This window comes from Rhinatrema bivittatum, chromosome 4 (assembly GCF_901001135.1).
Source record: "Rhinatrema bivittatum chromosome 4, aRhiBiv1.1, whole genome shotgun sequence".
Classification (NCBI taxonomy): Eukaryota; Metazoa; Chordata; class Amphibia; order Gymnophiona; family Rhinatrematidae; genus Rhinatrema; species Rhinatrema bivittatum.
The window spans coordinates 153,267,811-153,292,636 of NC_042618.1; the positions used below are offsets into that span (position 1 = coordinate 153,267,811).

At 40.2% G+C, this 24,826-nt stretch overlaps 1 protein-coding gene across 8 annotated transcripts in view; it reads right to left on the reverse strand.

The window, feature by feature from the left end:
* The window catches only part of SCFD1 (sec1 family domain containing 1), a 417,399-nt gene that overhangs the window by 346,263 nt on the left and 46,310 nt on the right, over positions 1 to 24,826 (reverse strand). For all 8 annotated transcript variants that reach the window (XM_029599000.1, XM_029598999.1, XM_029599003.1 and 5 more), the window contains 2 exons: positions 22,284 to 22,374; positions 5,830 to 5,952 (listed from right to left, as the gene is read on the reverse strand). In XM_029599000.1, coding sequence (XP_029454860.1) covers positions 5,830 to 5,952; positions 22,284 to 22,374 — 214 coding nt within the window. The remainder of the gene's footprint in view (positions 1 to 5,829; positions 5,953 to 22,283; positions 22,375 to 24,826) is intronic.

Sequence of the window (24,826 nt, forward strand, 5' to 3'; positions counted from 1 at the left end):
TCTAAAAGGTCACTCCTCTACAGAATCTAAAACACCTGGATCCTCTAGCACAACCCCTCATGGTAAACTAGCGCTGTGTTTGCTTCTTATTCTCCGGCAAACAAAGAACCGGAGATTTGCCCCACTTACTGGCCAGTTTCTCCAATTTGCTCCCAAATAAAAGCAAGCCATTAAAGGGCAACTTGGTGAGGTTAACCTTGGAGGTCACACTGCCTGACCAATTTCTCAACCATAACTGATGCCTGGCCCCTACTATCAAAGCCACCCCTCTGGCTGAAGTGCGAACCAAATCACAGACTGCATCGGCCAAGAATGCAGCGGCTGGTCCCATAACTGCCCTGGAATTTACCGAGTCATCAGCCTCCTGGGAGAGAAGCAAACAATAGCGAGCCACCAAGGAACAACAACATAAGAACATGCCATACTGGGTCAGACCAAGGGTCCATCAAGCCCAGCATCCTGTTTCCAACAGTGGCCAATCCAGGCCATAAGAACATGGCAAGTACCCAAAAACTAAGTCTGTTCCATGTTAATGTTGCTAGTAATAGCAGTGGCTATTTTCTAAGTAAACTTGATTAATATCAGGTAATGGACTTCTCCTCCAAGAACTTATCCAATCCTTTTTAAAAACAGCTACACTAACTGCACTAACCGCATCCTCTGGCAACAAATTCCAGAGTTTAATTGTGTGTTGAGTGAAAAAGAATTTTCTTCGATTAGTCTTAAATGTGCTACTTGCTAACTTCATGGAATGCCCCCTAGTCCTTCTATTATCCGAAAGAGTAAATACTGATTCACATTTACCCATTCTAGACCTCTCATGATTTTAAACACCTCTATCATATCCCCCCTCAGCCGTCTCTTCTCCAAGCTGAAAAGTCCTAACCTCTTTAGTCTTTCCTCATAGGGGAGCTGTTCCATTCCCCTTATCATTTTGGTCGCCCTTCTCTGAACCTTCTCCATCGCAACTATATCTTTTTTGAGATGCGGCAACCAGAATTGTACACATTATTCAAAGTGAGGTCTCACCATGGAGCGATACAGAGGCATTATAACATTTTCCGTTTTATTCACCATTCCCTTTCTAATAATTCCCAACATTCTGTTTGCTTTTTTGACTGCCGCAGCACACTGAACCAATGATTTCAATGTGTTATCCACTATGAAGCCCAGATCTCTTTCTTGGGTGGTAGCTCCTAATATGGAACCTAACATTGTCTAACTATAACAAGGGTTATTTTTCCCTATATACATCACCTTGCACTTATCCACATTAAATTTCATCTGCCATTTCAATGCCCAATCTTTCAGTCTCACAAGGTCTTCCTGCAATTGATCACAATTTGCTTGTGATTTAAATACTCTGAACAATTTTGTATCATCTGCAAATTTGATTACCTCACTCGTTGTATTTCTTTCCAGATCATTTATAAATGTATTGAAAACTACTTGTCCCAATAGAGATCCCTGAGGTACTCCACTGTTTACCCTTTTCCACTGAGAAAATTGACCATTTAATCCTACTCTCTGTTTCCTGTCTTTTAACCAGTTTGTAATCCACGAAAGGATTAGTTTTCTTAGAAGCCTCTCATGAGGGACTTTGTCAAATGCCTTCTGAAACTCCAAATACACTACATCTACCGGTTCACCTTTATCCACATGTTTATTAACCACTTCAAAAAAATGAAGCAGATTTGTTAGGCAAGATTTCCCTTGGGTAAATCCATGTTGACTATGATCCATTAAACCATGTCTTTCTATAATGCTCTACGATTTTGATCTTGAGAATAGTTTCCACTATTTTTCCAGGCACTGAAGTCAGGCTCACTGGTCTATAGTTACCCAGATCGCCCCTGGAGCCTTTTTTAAATATTGGGGTTACATTGGCCATCCTCCAGTCTTCAGGTACAATGGATGATTTTAATGATAGGTTACAAATATTAACTAATAGATCAGAAATTTCATTTTTTAGTTCCTTCAGTACCCTAGGATGCATCCAGGTGATTTGCTACTCTTTAGTTTGTCAATCTGGCCTACTACATCTTCCAGGTTCACAGTGATTTCGTTCAGTTTGTCTGACTCATCACCCCTGAAAACCATCTCCGAAACTGGTATCTCCCCAACATCCTCATTAGTAAACACGGAAGCAAAGAATTCATTTAGTCTTTCTGCAATGGCCTTATCTTCCCTAAGAGCCCCTTTAACCCCTCGGTCATCTAAAGGACCAACCGACTCCCTCACAGGTTTCTTGCTTCGGATATATTTAAAAAGTTTTTATTATGAGTTTTTGCCTCTATGGCCAACTTCTTTTCAAATTTTCTCTTAACCTGTCTTATCAATGTCTTACTTTTATCTTGCCAACGCTTATGCATTATCCTATTTTCTTCTGTTGGATCCTTCTTCCAATTTTTGAATGAAGATCTTTTGGCTAAAATAGCTTCTTTCACCTCACCTTTTAACCATGCCGGTAATCGTTTTGCCTTCTTTCCACCTTTCTTAATGTGTGGAATACATCTGGACTGTGCTTCTAGGGTGTTTTTTGTTTTTTTGTTTTTTTTAAACAATGACCAAGCCTCTTGCACACTTTTTATCTTTGTAGCTGCTCCTTTCAGTTTCTCTCATTTTTTCAAAGTTTCCCTTTTGAAAATTTAGCACGAGAGCCGTGGATTTGCTTACTGTCCCCCTTCCAGTCATTAATTCAAATTTGATCATATTATGATCACTATTGCCAAGCAGCCCCACCATTGTTACCTATCTGACCAAATCCTGTGTTCCACTGAGAATTAGATCTAAAATTGCTCCCTCTTGTCGGTTCCTGAACCAATTGCTCCATAAAACTGTCATTTATTCCATCCAGGAACTTTATCTCTCTAGCATGTCCTGATGATACATTAACCCAGTCAATATTGGGGTAATTGAAATCTGTAGAACAAAAATGGGAACCACAATATATATTTATTAATCAAAGCCTAAATGAAGGTGTCAGCAAGCTTGACATTGTATGTTTCAAGAGAAACTAACCGGTCTTCTAATCATTCACCTTCACAAAAAAATTTTTTATTTTTATTAATCCAATTTAAAAAATATATATGTGTAGAAAAAAAATTTTTTGGCATTTAGCTCATTTTTATTTTTGTAAAAACTATGATCATTTTTTGATTTTTGATGTTTACTGTATGTTTTTTTGTGTTTACTAATGTGTGTTTACTAATGTGGGTAACTGTATACCTCCTTGAAGAGGTAACTGTATTACCTCCTTGAAGAGGTAATTGAAATCTCACATTATTACCGCACTATCAATTTGGTTAGCTTCCCTAATTTCTCTTAGCATTTCACTGTTCGTCTCACCATCTTGACCAGGTGGACAGTAGTATACTCCTATCACTATAGTCTTCCCCAACACACAAGGGATTTCTACCCATAAAGACTTGATTGTGCATTTAGTCTCGTGCAAGATGTTTATCCTGTTGGACTCTATGCCATCCCAGACATAAAGCGCTACACTGCTTCCCGGGTGCTCTCTCTTTCATTGCGATATAATTTGTACCCCAGTATAGCACCGTCCCATTGGTTATCCTTCCACCATGTCTCTGAGATGCCAATTAAGTCTATCTCCTCATTCACTGCTATACATTCTAATTCTCCCATCTTACTTCTTAGACTTCTGGCATTAGCATGCAAACATTTTAAAGTTTATTTTTTGTTTGTATTTTTATTCTGCTTTTTAATTAATAGGGATAAGTTAGAATTTTTTAGCTCAGGTGAGTTTTTAGTTACAAGCACTTGGACTACTTTTCTTATTATTGGAACCTCACTGTCGGGATGCCCTAATTCTAATGCATCATTAGTATCCTTTGAAGATACCTCCCTCCGAATCATGCGCTGAGCGACAAGAAGCGATCTGCAAGGTCATTGCCACTGCTTCAAATGCCTGCTTAGTCTCAATCTTTCTATCATGAGCATTCTTCAAGGCCACTCCTCCTTCCACGGGAATAGTGGTTCGCTTGGAGCCTGCACACACAAGTGCATCTACCTTCGGAAAACGTAAGTGCTCTCTCACCACTGGATCCAGAGGGTATAGGTCTTCTAAAACCCGACCCCCTTTGAAATTAGGCTCTGGAGCACCCCACTCAAGATCAATCAATTCTTGAATGGCCTCCATCACCAGGAAAAAAAACAAGAGGCTTTACGCAAGGAAACCAAACATGGGATTTCTCTTTGGCTCAGAGACTGAATCTGCCCCAGGAACTCCAAGCATTGTCAAGGTCTGGGAAATCAGAGCTGGTAGTTCATCTCTATGAAAGAACCCTAACAGTTCTATATGGATCCAATCCTTTTAAAATCAAAAAGCAAGCGCGGGAGTTCCAGCTCCACTCTCTAGAATGACTTTTCCCATCTTACATAAAAGTAGGTGTATACTTTCACGTGCATTGAGCCCTGGGCTATTTTATAATAGCTATAAAAACTGTTTAATGCGTGGAAATGATTTTGAAGATTCAGGTCTTAATTTTAAAAAAGTTCACACAGGTAAAGGCATTCACTTCTCCAAGCTTACAATGTAAATGGAAAGAAAAGCAGACAAATGGACATCAGAATAGAGGCTGACCGCGATGGTGGACTGAGAAGGGACTAAATATACATCAAAGGAAAGAAAGTTTCAAAGTTAGAAGACACTGATGAATAAAACTCAGAGGTGAGAGAACTGTAGATACAAAAAAGATGTCAGTGATGAGGAGAGAGTATAGAAAACAGCATTAACAGAGGGCAGAAGAAAGCAAACCCTTAAGAAAAGGCCATTTTATTTCTATGTGGAAGCAAATGAAGAGCTCATGGAGCAACTCCAGGAGTGAAAGAGAAAGAAAAAAAACCTGTAGGGCAGGAAAAAGACTCTTGCTGGTGCATTGTACATGAATTCTACAGGAGCAATGTGGGTGATGCAGGGGCATGAGTTAGAGAGAATACAGCTGCAGTGGTTGAGGTAAATGACTAGAATGTGGATTAGGCTTTTCTCTATGAAGGGATACAAGAAAGAAAGGGCATATGCTATATCAGACAAAAAAAAAAAAGCTTCAGACAGGGATCAAGTACAGCTCCATTATTTTTTCTTCTATCTATGGTTTGAGGCTGCAGTTTCATCACGATTTCTAACATTAAAATTATTTCAAGTAATTTAGTGCTTTTAGAGACACAAAACTGCAGTCACTCTCCTTTAATGAGTTATCAGCAAATAGAGCCAGGATATTACTGAAAATGGAATCAGTTCCAGACTCAGCAATATAAGCAATGGGTATGCTGCAGAAGTTTGAAACTGTGTATATCCTTAAATCTCAGAGCAAAATCTACATTACTGTGAATGATCACTCGGCAGCACAACTTATAGTATTGGAAATAACTTTAAGCCAAGAATCTCCATCCATATCATTCTAGTTATAAATACAAAAACTAAATTAAAATAATTCTAAGATAGATATTATATAAATCAAGGTTTCCTAACCCTCACCTGGAGGCACACCTAAACAGTCAGGTTTTCAGATGTTCATAATGAATATGCATGAAATAGATTTGCATACATTAGAGACCAAGGATAGGCAAATCATCTCATCCATTTTCATTATGGGAATCCTGAAAATCCAACTGATTATGTGTGCCTCTAGGAGAGGGTTAGGAAAAACTGATATAAATGTCTGAAAACAGCCACTAAGCAACTCAAATTTGTATGGGACATGTTTTATCAAAGTAAATAAATTTTTTCATGAAAAATCAACAGCTAGGTGAAAGTGAGCAGGGATAAGTATAAATTTCAAAATGCGAGTCCACAGTATCTCCTACCTTTGCCACTTGCGATACTGCACTGGCTCCCAATGCCGCATTTGCAATGTCTTCCAGTTTGCTTCTTGAAATAGCAGAAATGAAATTTAAATAGTAATTTTCATAAAGTTGGTTTCGAAGATCCTGCAAGTTTAAAAAAGTACAAGGTTTAATATCAATAGACACTAATGAACATAAGACAGATATAAATACAGGAGTCCAAGATGGCTGCCTGAGGACGCTAACTGTTCCTGCTCTGCATTTCTGATTCCTCTATACTTGTTTTCTTTTACCTTCTGTGTTGAGAATGCCGCACAAAAGAAAAGGGAAAGTGAGGGTCTTTCCACCAGACTCACCTGGACCCGCCGAGCAGAGATATTTCACCCAGCGGTTCCTGGCCCTGGATTGAGGGCTTCTAGCCCCGCATGCGAATGACCTTAAGCCCACCTGATCCCCGAAAGCCGCTGCGTATCTCTCCCCTCCGAGAAGTCGGCATGGCAGTGCTTCTAGATGAAAGCGTCAATGGGCAGACACAGCACAGTGGACCTATCGACCAAACGGTAGCAAGGACGGACCCACCCCTTCAGACTGCAGGCCGTGAGACTCCTGAGAGGGGAGGTATGAGAACAGGAGTCGAATCTTTGGAAACAACAAGAGAAAGACTGCGTTTGGAGGAGGTAGGAGAGAACTCCCTGGCTCCCCTGGAGATTGTGAAACGTTGGAATCCCTATGGGACTTAATGGCAGGGATGGCCCAATCTTTTAGCGCACAGTCTCGATTACTGGGAAAATTTGAAAAAAGGCTGGACTCAGTTGAAAAGGAACATTCAAAGTTGCTACAAGAACATGCCAATACTATACAAGTTTTGTCTGATGATATTAAAGGAGTTCAAGATACAAATAGCATTTTCATGAAGAATCGTATAACTTCTTTGAGGAGACTTGAGTCGATAGAAAATTACCTGAGATATTTGAATGTGAGAATGCTAAATTTTCCGAAGATTATGGGTGAACCACCACTGGTGACTTTCAAAAGATTTGTAACAGAGACTCTAAAAATCCCTATGAATTGGTTCCATCAGTGAAAAAAATTTTATTTTTACCAACAAGAAAGAGTCCCTCCCAGACATCCCAGATGGGAGTTAGGGATGAATTTACAAATCTAACAGATTATTTGGAGAACTCTAGCTTGGAAGTCACAGAGCGTGCAGTTCTCTTCATTTCCTTTTTCACTGAGTATGATATGAGTCAATTGATGAAAGCATATTTCAAGAATATAAATGTTCCCTTTATGGGAGGAGTGGTACGGGTCTATGCAGACTTTTCAAGAACCACTCAACAACGCAAGAAATCTTTTTTGTTGATGCGGCCCGAAGCTATGTCTAAGGGTGCAAGCTTTCTTCTCTGGTATCCATGTAAATGCATATTAAAAGTATCTGGAAATACATATATTTTTTTCTTGCCAGAACAATTGAGACAGTTCCTAAATGGGAGGGCATAAAGCTGCAAATACGAGGGATTTAATAATTAATGAAACGGAGTGACAGGCAATAATGTTAAATTTATAATAATGTTGCTTTTTATACTCCTTTGATTCTGTCTCCTTCCCCCCTTTATTTCCAATGAATATATGAGAAATTAGTTGGATTTATAAAGATAGTGTTATATACATAAATGAATGTATGTAATATGTTGCTTGGAGATATATTTCCTGGTTTCATTTGCAAAGATGTTCTTTGTAATTATTTTGTAAAACTGATAAATAAAAAATTTAAAAATAAAATAAAACATGTTTTACTCACACACCTATACACATTCAGGTTAATATATATATTAACCCACACAAATAGCAAGTTTGCTTACCGTAAATGGTGTTTATCCATAGATAGCAGGATGAATTAGCCATTACATGTGGCTGAAATCATCCAACAGCACTGAGCGATCTAGTCTCTCTTACCTAATAGAGTATTCAGCTCTACTGAGAATGTGCAGGAGTTCCCTCGCGGATGTTGCCTAATGAGTTTCTTAAGTCAGTATGAAAGCTAAATCTAGCTATGTAGTCAAATCTCCAGGGAGGCTGGAGGGTATGTTTGGTTCATTCTGCTATCTATGGAACACACTGTTTATGGTAAGCAGGCTGAATAAGCCATTACATGTGGGAAGTCCCAAGCCGAGGGTTGCAGCAAAGTGTTTACTTAGCAAGCAATCCAGACCCCTACCATAGACTAAATTGGGAATTGATTACGCAAAACTGCTTGTCCAAATTTACTGTCAGTCTTTGAGAGGTTATCAAGATAATGAGTCGTAAAGGTATGACCTGAAGACCAAGTTGCAGTTTTGCGGGTATCCTCGATGGATACTTCTCAAAGATGAGCAATGTAAGAAGCCATGGCTTTCACATGATGAGCTTTTACAGTATCAATGACTTGCAACTCTGCTAAGGTGTAGCAGTGGTGAATGTTCTCAGCCACCCAGTTACTGTAGATAAAGTACACTTGGCCACCGCTACTCCTAATCTGTTGAAGATGTATGAGATGAGGTTTGTTAATGCAGCGGAGTTTGTTTCGTGTAATACTCTAAGGCTGCAATCCAAAGCATGGAGAGTTTTTTTGCCTTCATGCACATGGGGCCTTGGAAAGAAAGTAGGCAACACGACAGAGACTACCTTCAGCACAGACTTTGGGTGGGTACAGAGAACAGATGTGGAAGAATTGCATGTTCAGAGGATAGTGGATGAGAGCTTGGAACTCACTGACTCTTCTGGCCAAGGTCACTGTGACAAGGAACATCACATCAAGAATTTAAGAGAAGTTGACTCCAATGGCTCAAAGGGAGACTTCATCAGTTGGGAAAGGCCCAAATTATGTCTCACAGAACAACTGTTTTTTATACTGGGGCTTGACATGCCAAAGACATTTCATGAAACGAGATGATAAATGATTAGAAATCAATTTGCTCTCCACGGACATATGGTAAGCCACCTTGGCTCTAAGGTGCATTTGCAGCCAAGAGGTAGCAAGACCTATGTCAGAAAGGTGGAGCAAGTATTTCAGGAGATATCTGGGATCACAAGAGAATGGGTACAATGTATTCTGTTAGCACCACTTGAAATACCTGTTCTATTTACAGGCAAACTTTCTTTTAGTTGAAGGTTTTCTAGATAAGAACAGCATGTCCAAAATCTCTGTAGGTAGGTGGAGATCCGCGATCATTGAGCGCTCAACATCCAAACTGTTAGATTGAGGGCAGAGAGGTTGGGATGATAAAAAGTATCAAGTCTTCCTGAGTTAACATCACAGGGACTGTTCCCAGATATATGGGAGGTCTGTTGGAACTTTGTATATGACAGGAAACAGAGAGTAGGATTAAATGGTCAATTTTCTCAGTGGAAAAGGGTAAACAGTGGAGTGCTTCAGGGATCTGTACTTGGATAGGTGCTTTTCAATATATTTATAAATGATCTGGAAAGGAATATGAAGAGTGAGGTTATCAAATTTGCGGATAATTATTCAGAGTACTTAAATCACAAGAGGATTGTGATACATTACAGGAGGACCTTGCAAGACTGGAAGATTGGGCATCCAAATTGCAGATTAAATTTAATGTGGACAAGTGCAAGTTGTTAGATATAGGGAAAAATAACCCTTGCTGTAGTTACACAATGTTAGGTTCCATATTAGGAGCTACCACCCAGGAAAAGGATCTAGGCATCATAGTGGATAATACTTTGAAATTGTCGGCTCAGTGTGCTGCAGCAGTCAAAAAAGCAAACAAAATGTTAGGAATTATTAGGAAGGGAATGGTTAATAAAGTGGAAAATGTCAAAGGTGAGACCGCACCTTGAATACTGTGTACAATTCTGGTTGCCGCATCTCAAAAAAAGATATAGTTGCGATGGAGAAAGTACAGAGGGCGGCAACCAAAATGATAAAGGGAATGGAACAGCTCCCCTATGAGGAAAGACTGAAGAAGTTGGGGCTGTTGAGCTTGGAGAAGAGACGGCTGAGGGGGGATATGATAGAGGTCTTTAAGATCATGAGAGGTCTTGAATGAGTAGATGTGAATCAGTTATTTACACTTTCAGATAATAGAAGGACCAGGGAGCATTCCATGAAATTAGCAAGTAGCACATTTAAGACTAATCAGAGAAAATTCTTTTTCACTCAATGCACAATTAAGCTCTGGAATTTGTTGCCAGAGGACGTGGTTAGTGCAGTTAGTGTAGCTAGGTTCAAAAAAGGTTTGAATAGGTTCTTGCAGGAGAAGTCCATTAACTGCTATTAATCAAGTTTACTTTGCTAATAGCCACTGCTATTAATTGCATCAGTAGTATGGGATATTCTTGGTGTTTGGGTACTTGCCAGGTTCTTGTGACCTGGTTTGGCCTCTGTTGGAAACAAGATGCTGGGCTTAATGGACCTTTGGTCTGACCCAGCATGGCAATTTCTTATGTTCTTATATTCTTAACATACCAAATCTGTCTGGGCCAAACTGGGGCTATCAGGATCAGCCAAGAACAGTCCTTAAGGTCTTTCTGCACCATTTTGGCAATAAGCAGTATCGGTGGAAAAGCGTACATGAAGTTTTGGCCTCAATGAAGAAGAAAAGCATCTCAAGTCAGTCTGTGAATGCTTGGCAGAACTGAATAAAACTGATTTTGTTTTGTGTTCTGTTGTGATGCGAATAGATCCACAGATAACAGACCCCAAATAAGCTGAACAGTTTGTCAGAAACTGTTTGCTGTAGAGACCACTCGTTTTGCCAAAAGACTCTGCCGAGTCGATCTGCCAGCAATTTGGAGATACCCAGCAGATAGGTGGCCTGTAAGGCAGTTCGATTCTTTTCCACTCAATTCCAGATCTTCAGGACTTCTTGGCATAGAGGCCATGAGCCCGCTCTTTCTTTTTTGATGATGTAAAACATGGCAACCTGGTTGTCAGTTTGAATCAGGATGCTCTTTCCCTAAAGGAGATGCACGAATACCACTAAGGCAGTGGTTCTCAACCTTTTTCCCATCGTGACACACCTGACAGACCATGCTCACATCTGTGACACACTGCTTATTACACTTCATGGCAGAAATAAAAAATAAAGGGCCAGTATTATTTTTATTGTTAAGAATAAAAGATACGCATTCTGTCTGAACAGAAATTGTATAAATAGTAAACAGCCCACACCAAAACAGTACCAATTTCCAGCACTTAAACAGTAACTACCTTACCTAAGAAAAGGCAACACTGAAAATATTACACCAGGCCTTAAGACATCAATACATCTCCTATTAGGAAAACGGACCAAGTCAGGCTGCTATAGAGCCCTACACAGAAACTACACGCAGCAGAAAACGTCACCTGAATCACATGTGCTGACCCTCACCTAACAAAGAATAAAGAGACCAAAACGCATAACTAGAAGCACGTAGACAAAAACTGAATTGGAAACCGCAACAAGCCAGGATCTCTGTATGCAGTGTAATAAAGGAAAAAAAGAAACATCACCAGTCCTTATAAAACAAATCAAAAAATATAAAATCAACAGCAGCAAAACCATACTAACAAAAAGAACAGATTATTTCAAAACAGCTGATGAATGGAGTATCCAATAATAAAAGCTCATATCAAACATTTCTAGATACCAATAAAATATTTCAAAATAGCAGACACAAAGACCCAGTAATAAAAAATAATAAGGATACAAACAATTTTTTTCTCTGCATACCTGGGAACATTTGATATCCAGGTGCCCTGAGATTGTTTTGAATTAGCAGGAGGAGGGATGGTTTGCTTGCAACTTTCTCCTCTCTCTCTCTCTCACACTGGCTCTCAATTGCTCACATATACACGTGCTTTTTCTCTCTCACTTATATAGCCTCTTAATTACACATATGCTGTCTTTTCACCGCTTACACATACAGGCTCTCTCTCACACACAGACTATCATTCACATGCTTACAAACATGCTCTCTCTCTCTTTCTCTCATTTACACACATGCTCTCAATCACATACTCACATGCTCCCTCACCTAAACCAGCTCTCAATCACACACAGACACACATGCTCTCAATCATAAATACACATGATCTCTCTCACACACAAAGGATCTCAATCACACGCATATACTTTTTCACACAAACAGGTTCTCAATCACAAACTTACATTCAAGCTATCTCACACACCCGATGTCAAACACACATGCTTGCTCATTCACTCACTCCCCCTCCCCCCCCCCCCCCCCCCGAACTAACAGCGGCAGCAGCAGCAGCAATCTCCTTCATTTTCAACCCTCATGGAGAAAGGAGTCCCATCGGCCGCGAGGGTTGATTTTGTTCCTCATCTTACTCCGACTTTCGCTGCTCATTTTTCAGGCCGATGCTGCCCGCACTAGCATGGTCTCTTCTTCCCGCGCAAGCACCTGCTGCTCACCACTTCCTCTTCCAGGCCGGGGGGGGGGGCGCCGGAAAGAAGAGAGCATGCCGGTGCTGCCCACTCTAGCTGTTCTGCCGCGTTCCGCCCGAGCTGTCAGCATTAAGCCCGGGCGGCGGACCTATTTCGCTTGGGTAGGGGGAGCAGCTGGATCAGCAGGGGACCTGGAAGTGTGGCGACACACTGGTGTGTCGGGACACACCGGTTGAGAACCTCTGCACTAAGGTATAGCTTATTGCTCTCCACTCCTTCCTGAAGAACTCAGGGGTGCAACCACTAGTGCAAACCTTGCTTCATTGTTGCTGTAATTCACAACACAGTTGACAGCAGTTGAGTTAGTTGATCCCATTGGGTACACAGACCCCTTTGGAAGTAGTGGATATGAAGGCAGGTCAGCGGAAAGATATGGATGGCTGCTACCATAAGATCTAAGATCATGGGGAGCCTTCTGGCCATCAAATGTGGAGAGGATAAAAGCTGGCAGATAAGCGATGTCAAGGTGTTTGCTCGGTCTGAAGGCAGAAATGCTCTTTCCCACAGTATGTCCACCTAAGCCTAATGAATCTGAGATACTAAGTAGGCTCCAGGTTCAACATCTTGAAACTGATCAGGAACCCCAAGCACTGTAGAAGACAAAAGGAGTTCACCATTATTAGACACATGTACAAGTATAGGAAGACTTGTATTCCCTGGGGACATAGATGTGCTGCTATACCAGGAGGCATTTTGTAAATGTCTTGCTGGGTGATGTACATTGTACTGGAATGAAGAAATATCAGGAATTGCCTCTATCGCTTGTAGTTGGAGAAGCGATTGGATTTCCAGACGAGCTGCGGCAGGTCTGGATGACGTTGAACAATGTAGAAGGGATGGTAGCTAGGTGAAAGACAACAGATACCCAGACTATATGATCTGGAGGGTCTCAGGGATCCTTATTGTTCAGACACCACTTGCTCCAGGAAATGTTGATTCTTCTCTCTATTGGAATAAAAGGAAATGGATTGCTCGGCTGGATCAAAAACTAGGCCCCAGTTTAGGCTGGGCCTGATGTGTGGTCTTTGGCAGACGGTGTTCTCTTTGTCAAGGCCTAGCTGGAAATGGTTGCTGACATAGGGCCGGAAGGGGGACAGATGGTACTGTTGAAAGACTGGTACAACCGCCTGTAGAAATATGGTTGCTTGTATATATAGAAAGGAAGTCTCGACATGGAGGGCTATTCATAAGCTGTCAAAGATTGTAACACCATATTTTGGTCCTTTATATGTGTGACTGTTTCTTTGAGCTTCTTGTCAAACAGATTGTCACCCAAGCATGGGAGGTCTGCCAGTTTTTTATGAATGTCCTTGTGGATGCTGCTTACCTGAAGCCATGCCATATGTTGAGCCCCAATGGAGGCTGAGGAGGGACATGAAAAGAACCAAACAATTTGTAGAAAGAACAGAGGAAATGGCAGATGCCCACTTCCACATTCAGATGTGGTTGGGGACAGTAGATACTCTCCATCAATAGGTTGCAAAAAAGGCTTCGGCTTCTGAATTAAATTGTGCATATACTACACAATGTAGAATTGGTGGATAAATATGTAAGTGGTAAGCATGGAGCTTTGAAAAATGTTTTGCCAAAGTTGTTGAAAAGCTTGCAGTTCTTTTCCCCAAAGAAGAGTTTAAATGAATTCATGTCTTTTTCACTTTTCTTTTTATAGCAGACAACCACTATGGATATGTGAGATAGTTGAATGACACTGAATCCCGGTGATTGTTAGACTCTATATTTGAGGTCCAGCTTTCTAGCTGTAGGAGTTTTTGAAATGGGTGTTTCTTGTATTCTCATCTGAAGCAAGTTGAGGATGTTGTGAAAAGGCCACTGGTTCTGCAGAACTGCCCAGAATCTGGAGAAGACCAAGGAGTTCAAATCAGGGGTCTTTGTCTTTGCAGACATGGTCTACCCACCATTGTTCCCATTTTTTCCACAGAATAGGTAAGATCCTCTGGAGGTGAGGGGTGATCCAGAAGTGGGTCAGAGGATATTCCACTAGAGTCTTCCTCTGAACCTAAGGGCATGGGGTTCACTTATCCAGGACTCCAGTGACAAAGGAAGCATACCAAGAGGTACATCCAGTAGACTCTGAGGAGGAGCTGCCGGGTTCATCACCTCTTACTGACTGGACTGCAATAGAGTGGGACAATGAAAAACCTCTAATTAAGGGTTCTGATGATGAGTTCACCTCTATAGGCAAAATCAGGACTCTGGTCTACAGAATCACCATAGTGATAGTAGAAAGAATAGGCTGAAATGTTCCTTCCATCTCCTTGGTGAAAGAGGCAAATAAACTCTTTACCAGACCTACAATGTGGTCAAGTGATTGGTGTGACCTCTGAGCTGGCATAGGAAGTGGGCCATCCTCTTCTGAGTCTAGGATAGGCTCCTGCATCAGAATGGGTGGCTTGTTGAAAGTGAGCAAAACTATGGAGTAAACCAGTTCAGCGTCTCTAAGTGAAGTCCTTCCACTACCAGTCTTGGAGGGGTAAACGTCCTGGTTATTGGAGGGGGCAGGTGTGTAAGGGTGCTTTGAGAAGATTTTCTTTGAAGCCTGCCTAGTTTGGTGGCATGAAGAAATAGAAAGACAACAACATAATCACAGCATAATGAGACTGCACTGAGCAGACCTGTAAAAATAGTCAAGGCTGTTGAAATGCTGAAGTATTTGAAATGTTAACCAATATATTAAAGGTCAGCATTGTTTCATTTATTGCCTTCTGGGCTCAATTTCCAAGAAATCATATGACTTAAAAGAATCAATCTTAATGGCATATATGAGATAAAATTATAATGCCAATCAGTTGGAAAATGTTATGCAAAGTAACACACTGGTGTCTAAATTTAGGAACAGTGACATATTTAACAGAATGTAATGGTTTAGAAGAGTTGAGCTGGGGTTTACTCTACGTTATTTGGTAAGCTGCACTACTCCTATTATGAGATACCTAATAAAAGACTAAAGATTTCTCTCTTACTGGCTGTTGGTATTCAGTGTTTACTAGCACCCCCCAAAAGAATCAACCTGATTCCTCCTCCTGCAGACCTAAGTTGGGCTATGTGCAGCTAAGTCAATAAAACAGCCTGATGAAACAAAGGCTAAGGAGGGTGAATTGATAGCTTCAATAAGGTAGTATGCTTGGATGTCTTAGATGACAGAGTACTTTGACAGTGTTGAGGAATCTAGTGAAGTACAACAGTTCTGCATCGGTGGAAGAGTTGAATGTATCAAAAACTGCGTCATACATCCTTGCACTGTGCATCATAGGCTCGTGTAGTAAAGGATATGATGCACCATGTTGTTGAAGAATGGAAGTCTCAAAATGCATCAAGGAAATGTGGGCCACTTGTGGTGCAGGCATCTGAGCATCAAGAGTCGAGCACCTAAGCATGTCACGTACATCAATTTGCCGTACGTAGAGTGTATCTGTGAAGGATGCGTTGGGCGACTCAAGCATTGTGCGTCAAGAATACTGATGTTCCTTGCTTCGATAATGTACGTAACGGCCACTTTGACAGCACCAGTGCAGGTGCACCACACTTCGACACAGGCTGCAATGGTTCCAATAAATGATGTTGCTTTGTCTTTGATGCAGGGCAACTGGCAGAACCTGACCCTGTGACCATGGCCTGAGCAGATGGGGCAGTTTTAGTGAAGCTCCTGCTCAACTATTTTCCCTGGTGAGGCAGACACAGCACTGCAAAACAAGGACCTGTTGTGACTCCAGGAGATTTATGCCACTCCTCAATTCAAACCTCCCATGTGTTAGAAAACTACTCATAACAAAGAATTTTTTTATAAACAATTTTTTAAGGAGGAAATGGAATGTTTCATAAATCTACAATGCATTACTGGCTTGTAATGCATGTGGCAATTTTAATCATGAACTTTCCACCTCCAACCTTATGTGATTTTTTTGAATATTAAAGTGCGCTAAAACCTTTAAATAATTAACTGTGGCGAATTAGAGTGCCAAACTTCTAATAATACCGACTTATATTGAGAGAAACTTTTAGAGTCCACCCGACAAGGCCTTGTTTCTGACCGTGATAGGTCTTTCTTCAGGGGATGTAAATGGATCTACTAAATAGTCGGAATTACTTATCTTGAGTTTTGTTGCTGTAGCCTCTTGCTTATGACTCAAAAGCTCCTGTATATTCCATGCCTCTGAAAGATTGTTGCGTTGTTGAATGCTGTGGAGGCTGTTACATCGAAAGGCTGTTGGCTGGAACAGGGCTTCAGGCCGCTGGTAAGTTACCATGCAGCTCTAATCTCCACATATCCTCCTTTAAAGAGACTGCCGCGAGCTAGTAATTGCTTCGCTTTATTCCAATGAAATGGATCTTGCACTCTCGGAAACGCTCAATGCTGTGGTGGACTTGAATGGGGGTTTAAAATCCTTCCCCTTATATTCAAAACTCAGCCTATCGATTTTCAGACATAAAATGACGTATTAACGTGCAATGAATCAGACCAACGTGTTCCAGTCCATTATGATTTCAGGCTGATTTAATAATTTTTCCATACATTTGCTAAGTAGTTCATTGTTCAGCGTTAGTTTTGTTTCCTCCTGTACTTTACACTTTTGGAATCGGCACGTAGCCACTCCCTCTCCCTGTGACTGACAGCTAGATTTGGCGCGTTTTTGCCTGATTTAAGTAGAATACGCCGGCGTCAGCGTTTTAGTCTGCTCTGAAAGTGATCACGGTGACTTCTACACTGTTGAGATCCGGAGTCCACTTTTGGCGAAATTGATGCGCTTTTATGTTGCAAAGACTGGAGAAGTTTTGTGAGTAACGATCTTTCAGATCGCAAGTCTGCCGGTGCTGAGGTCTCTTTGATATGAGTTTCACTCTGCATGTTTAGAACATGCAGAGTGATATTTTATATTTTTATATATTTTATATTTTATATATTTTATATTTTTATATTTTTAGACATTTTGCTTTTATAAAAATGTTTCAGATCAGCACAGCTTCAGCTTATGTAAGTTTGTAAACATGAAAGTATTCATTTGCATTGGTGACTCAGGTTATCCGCATGTTGTTAATCTCTTCAAGTTGATACACAGTATTTGCATAGTAAACATTCAGTCAATCGGCATGCTGTCAGTTCCTTTAAGTTGGAGAAGTTTTCTGAGTAACTATCTTCCAGATCGTGAGTCTGCCGGCGCTGATGTCTCTTTGATATGAGTTTCACTCTGCATGTTCAGAACGTTTGCACTTTATATTTTTAGACAATTGGCTTTTATAAAAATGTTTCAGATCAGCACAGCTTCAGCTTATGTAAGTTTGTATTCATTTACATTGTTGACTCAGGTTATCGGCATGTTGTTAATTCTTTCAAGTTGATACACAGTATTTGCATAGTAACCACTTATTCAATCGGCATGCTGTCAGTTCCTTTAAGTTGTTTTACAGTATTTTAATAGTGAAAATTGTGGAAACTGGTTATTTTAAAGTCATAGCTAGGTATGTGATACAGAACATTCAAGACTAAGTCAATTGGTATACATTTGCTGTTTTTGAGTCAATGATGAGCTACGGTGCCAAACATTTAAGTCATGTAAGATGTGGCTCACAATTATAAAGGTAGCCACGTTAGATGGCGTAGCTTTCTCATTTCTAAATCATATTAATTATTTTATATCATTTTCTTATAGTAAAATATGACTGATACTATCCCCATAAAGAAATGTTAGTCTGAATTTCATTAATCTGTACCGTGTACTTATTTTGTTCAGTCAGATTTTTGAAATCATTAATATTCAAGTCGCACACTGTACCTTTCCTGCCATAACAATTTTAATTGTAGACACGATGTAAACTATGTTTTTTAAAAATTTATTATTCTATTTTTTATATTGATTTTATAGGCATTATCTATAGCCCATACAAAATATCACACTCTGAAGGAGACATAGCATCGATACTTGCTAATAGTAAGTGCTTACATGTTTGTCATTAGTTTTACTACACTTTCTTTTTACTTTTCTTTTTCTTTTTTCTCTTTATCTTTTTTTATACATATCATATACACGTGGCGAGCTCTTTCATTTTTCATACATTTATCTAATTTATGGCACTCATGGTAATTTTTTATAGTTAAAGGCAATATGCATTTGTTTTGTACTGTTTTACCTGTTTAGCTGGTGTTTACTGATTTTACTGTGCTCATTTTATGGTGCTGGTTTTACTATTTATTGATTTATTTATTTCACTTACATCTTGTTTTTTAGACTCATTCCATATAATTCCATGTTACCATTTTATATGTTCATTTTACATGTTCATTTTAAATGTTTGTTTATTATATGTTTTTATCAGTTGTATTCATTTTTATATTTTTAATGTCATTTATTGAATGTTTTAGCCCCTGATGCAGCCCTACTGAAAGAGGGCGAAACTCGGCTGGAGTCGGGCTCTATTGCGTATATTTGCACACAATAAACCTCTACAAGATCGGACATTTGGTTGCTTATTGTGTACTGTTGCTCTCATAGTTTTCTGGTTTGCCACTCCTCAATTCAAAGCACCCTGAAATGCTGTGAGCACAAGAACATCTGTCCACAGGCATAGCAGTTCTTCTGGTCATGATCCAGGCTAAGATATCAATAACACAGTGTTGCGTTCGTGCCTGTTCTTGCCCTCGCTCCACCCTCTCTACCTTGGTGGCGACTCCCTTCGGGTCTGATGGACAGATGCTGCGTGGCTTCTCCTCGCCGTTTCTCCCCGGAATCCCTGGGCTGGCCTGACGCTATGGATCTGCAATGCTCCTGATGACATAAGGGCGCGCGCGCTCCAGAGTTTGTACCAGCAAGGGCGCGAACCTCGGGGGCGTCCCCCCGTATTGACGTCATCCGCTTCCAACTTAAAAGGTCTTTGCTTGCAACTACGAATCGAGTGAGTAAGGGGGAATCTTTATCTCTGCAGCTCTGCCTCCACAAACTTACCTAGGGGTACCCGCTCCTCAGGGGCCCCGCTATCTCTTCTTGATTTCAGATTACTAAGACAGGATCCTGTACTCGCTCCTCGAGGGCCTATGTCCCTGAATGCTCAGAAGACTCCTTACTGCCTGGAAGTGATCGCAGACGTGAACACTGAGTTCTATTAAAGATAGGAACCTGTACTCGCTCCACGAGGACCTATGTTCCTAATCTCTGAAGACTCTCTTCTGTCTAAGACGTTATCGCAGGCATGGAGATCGTGAATTACTATTGCAGTTTGCAGATAGGAACCGGTACTCGCTCCACAAGGGCCTATGTTCTTAAAACCCTCCAAAGACTCTCTTCCATTCCAGAAGCCATCTCATACACAGATAATGGGAGTTCTTATTCCGGACTGCATATAGGAACCAGTACTCGCCTACGGCTCCTGTTCCTGAATATACTGAAGACTCTCTGTTGCATAGAAGCCATTACAGATATCTACAATTGTGAGTGTAACATCTACTACTGGTTATGTATCCAGCATACCCAGTCTACTCACTACCTATAGTCTCTCTCTACAGCTCAGCAAACCAAAGATCGCAGTTCCAGTATCTGAGGGACTTCAGCCCTGCCGGGCACATCGGCTCACTACTGCCACCTCTGGTGGTTCTACTTCCTGTCTAATAAAGAACTATCTGTGTTTATCTCCATACTCCAGCCTAGCCGGTGGTCCGTCTCAGGATATCCTCCTGGGGGTGCTGTCATTTGCCATCAGCCCAAGGATTCACCAATTTACATTAAAGTGTTCATTCCTTACACTACTAGAGTGGTATCATAACAGACTGCCACTCTGTGGGGAGCCAACCCACAACAGATCACTAACTCCGTCTACGGAGTACAACGGACTGCTGGCCACTCTCCTCGGGGGAGCAGATTCCATAACAGATTGCTACTCCTCCTCTCTGGAGGAACAGATCTACATCAGGTTGCTAACTCCTCTCCTCTGGAGGAGCTGATTACTAACAGTCTGCTAACTCCTCTCCTCTGGGGGAGCAGATCAACAACGCACAGCTTGTGACCATCAGTGAATAAACATTTCCTTTCCACAGATACAAATTTTAAATATGCTCATCATTGTGGATTTTTTCTTCTGGCTCAACATACTGTGAAGTCAGGGCCACTTTTTCTTTTTTTAGGTAGCACTGAAAAGTGCTGCTGGAGCTGCAGGAGCAGCGAGGCAACTTAGAAAAATCTGAGACGAGACAAAGTACATATCAATGTTGCGCTCAGACAAAAAAAGACTGAAGAGGCTCAACATGCAACTTCCACACATGCTCAGTAAAGCTCAAAGATCTACTAGCTAGGAGAAATGAGTCCATTTGGTACTGCCAGATGACGTCATCCACATGTAATGGCTATTTCAGTCTGCTTATTGATGGAAAATACTAATTATATAATTTTCTGCTGTAAAGATATTTTCTTTTTAATAGTCCAGTGTTTACATCTTACGTTGTATTGTGATTGTATTCTTGTGTGTAAGAAGAGAGACCTCTAGTGGCTGTGGTTGTTGGTCAGGGAGTGGTTGGTTTGAGAAGAAGCTGGAGTGAAGAAAGCTCTAGTGAACACAAATTGTTGATATAGTAACATAGTACATGACGGCAGAAAAAGACCAAAATGACCCCATCCATAACCAGTTATTAGTGTTGATCTCCAGCAAGTGCATCCAAGTAGTTTGTTTTATTTGTAAATCTCAGCTCCAGATATCAAGAGCAATCCGGTGGCATGTAAAGATCTGTGTTGAAATATCTCCAACATCATATATGCTTTGAATCATCTATGAGTACTGATATTACAAAGTCTACCTTATCAGTATAATGCATTGCTGGAATGAAAGGCAAGTATCTTTCATCATCTGAAAATAAAGCAGAAATTATTGGAATCATTAATCAGTGTGACACGCTACTTTCTTTGAAAAAGTATTGCCATGCTGAGTGTTGAGTCCGAAATGTCATTTGTATGCCTGAGAAAGAACCCTATCTTAACTTGCAAACTTAAGATAGGGTTCTACAGTACTTGGCTTACCTTAGATGCAGTCACACTAAAGTCAGATGTACTGTCCTTTTAATATGCGAGTTCAGTATTTTAAAAAGTGTTTGTTGTATTTTTTATAATTTAATAATAAATGTGTACAGCCTGTGTACCTTAACTGTTAGCAAAACTTATTTTATAATCCACTTTGAGGTCACTCATGGAAAAAGACAGAATATCACATCTATAAAAAATATATAAACACACACATGCAATCTGTAAATACATCCAACTCTTTCTTGCAGTTGCACACATACATTAGGCAGCAAAATGTACCAGGTCAGGGGGAGAGATGGAAATCACCATTAGAAACAGCACCAAAAACAGTTCTGAGAGCAGACTACAAGGACCCATGGGAGAGATGGAGCCCTAAGCAGTCAGCAGGAATAAAATTATAGGAGCAAAACACACATTTTATATAATATTGGGCTGCTACAATAATGCAGCAATACTTCGGCATACCTTGATTGCATACCCAACTTCTGTATCATCAACAATGATTTTTTTAGTTTTCAATAACTGTCATAAGGCAATTGGGAAATTTAAGAGAGTGAAGCCACTTGAAGTTAACAGAGGTGAAAGATGTGGTTAGTGAAGTGATGCCTTTGAAATTAATGGAGGTGAAAGATGTGATTATGAGTGGCTGTCTCCCTAGGAGTGTGTCCATCTTACCAAAAGGATAAGTTGAGAGAGGTGATTTCCTCTAAAACAAACACCACACTAAAACCTCAAAATGGTCACCTTTTTTGAATATGCAGATACCCTCCAGGTTCCCTTAAAACAGGGAAAACAGAAAGGACAGTCTTACTCATGACAAGCAAAGATTTCACTTTATTTAGTGTTTCAGATATGGACTTAATAAAATATAGTCAAACTAAAGTCATTCTTTTAAAAAAAAATGCATCACTTTAAGGATGAACTGCAATGTAAAAAATCATACATGAAATAGTTTCCCCTCTGTGCTATTGATAATTTCTACGTGTTAATCAGTATAAATTACCTGGCATATTCTGTCAATGTTTTCTTCTGTTGGCATTACAAAGTACACTGCTGGGACATCTGGAATAGCATCTCGATCAGTATGCAAAAGCCTGAGAGAGAGGGGAGAAAAAAAAACCAGAACAAATTGCTGAAGTCTAACAAATCTCAATCAGTTTAGCAGTTGAGGTCATAAAAAAAGATTGTCTCCATGAGTCTGTCTAATATATATCTGTAGGGTGCAGTAATTCAGAACATCTTATGTTCAAGTAAGGCCAATACCTGGTAACTATTTTGTACTGTCAGTACAGAAAGATTCATGCAGAGTAAATCACAGTAGATGGGAGAAGTAAACGCCTGTTTTCCAATAAAGAAAGTTTGCTTACTGTGAATGGGGATCTCCATAGACAGCATGATGAATTAGCTGCGACACATGGGCTATGTCATCCGATGATACAGAACGGACCTCTCTCTCGAGCTCAGTGAATTTTTACTACTGAGCATGGAGTTCCCATATGTGTGCTGTCTCGTAAACCCTCAGTCAATTGTAGAGCTTAGCTTTAGCTAAGTACTCAACTCTCCAGGGAGGTGAGTAGCTATCAAGCATGGCTAATTCATCCTGCTGACTATGGAGAACCATGCTTACAGTAAGCAAATTGCATTCTCTATCGACAAGCATGGCCGAATTAGCCATGACACATGGCAGGGTCCCAAGCTAAAGCTGGTATGGCAGAAAACTTTCTGAATAAGCAACCCAGATCACCTATAGAGCATGGGCAACTGGATGAATAGGCTGTGCAAAACTGTTTGCTCAGAGCTGTCACTTTTGGAAAGATTGTACAGATAGTACTGAGACATAAAAAGTGTGAACAGACAACCAAGCTGCAGCTTTGTAAATGTTAGACGACTCTTAGATGAATAACTGAGGTGGCTATGGCTCTCACTTGAGAAGCCTACATTTCAAGGATAGTAAGTCGTTTGGATTGCAGGAATTCCAATTATTACAAACACTTTCAGAAGTGCAATTAATTGCTAGTCTAACTCATAGGGCTGGCCATACTCTTGATTTATTATTATGTAGAAAATCTGAACAACATCGTTAGAAGGATATCGCTTTGAGAGATGTACCATGGTCTGATCACCTTTTAATTCAGTTTACAATGTTATTAGATCCTAAAGAAAGCAAAGTTAAAACTGTTAGAGAAAGCAAACTTAGGCGCCCAAACTTAGATAATGATAAATTTTAAAACTGTTGATCAGAGAAGATTAACACTGTGAAATGGAATGAATTACCACTCTCTGAAATGACTGAAATTTGGCAGTCTTCCTTAAAGCAAACATATGATCAAGTTGCTCCTCTTTCAGAAGTATTGGCGCAAGAAAAAAGAAAATGTGCTCAGTGGTTTACACATGATGTTGCTGAAGCAAAGCGGACTTTAAGAAAGTTTGAAAAACAGTGGAGGAAGAGGAAAGATGCGTCATCTCCGGACGCATATAAGGAAGCCATGTAAGCTTATTGTCAATGCTGTTTTACAGCAAAGAGAACCTATCCTTACCAAACTTTCATACTGTACTTCAACCTCTGATTTTCGCCAGCACAGACTATCGTAATGCCTTGCTACTAGGCCTACCTAACACTACAGTAAGACCTCTACAGATTTTACAAAATGCTGTAGCTAGAATTCTCACTGGAAAAAACAAAAGAGATCACATAACAGATACGCTTGCCACCCTACATTGGCTTCCCATAGAACAAAGAATACAGTTCAAAGCACTGTGCCTAATACACAAACTTATCCACGACGATAAAGCAGAATGGCTGAACACAGCACTCAGAGTACATGTCCCACACAGAAATTTAAGGTCAGCAAACAGAGCCCTCCTTCCCATTCCTTCTGTGAAAACCACAAGACTTACCCAAGTGAGGGAGCGAGCTCTGTCTCTAGCCGGTCCCATATTATGGAATTCCATGCCCCTTGACCTTAGACTCCAGAGCAATCACAAACTTTTCAAAACACAGCTCAAAACCTGGCTTTACATACAAGCCTTCAAGAAAGAAAATTGATGCAGGCAATTAAGCAAGGATATGCGGCATAAAACACCGAATGCCTAATTTAATGCTCCTTACTGAATTAGTTCAACCTTTTTTAACTGTAGGCAACCTTCAGGACACATTGCTATGAAACACTCAATCCCCCAAATAAATGCCTTTTTTGTTACCGAATACTAATGGCACCACCTATGTAATGTACGACCCATATTTTTTGATATAGGTGCCCTATTGTAAACCGTTATGATGGTGAATAACTTAATGACGGTATATAAAAACTCTTAAATAAATAAATAAATAAATATTATATGTCTAAGTTGGATCACTCACTTAACAAGCACTTAGATCTTTTTAGAATACTTAAACAACTAACCCAAAAACCTGACTGTGGAGTCCAATTTTCCAGACTGTAATATGTTAGCTGATCACTTTGATAATAAAATCCAGTGTTTACAGGAGCAATTAGGCCTAATATCAACCAACTTAGAGTTTATAGATAAAAATCAAGTGCAAGA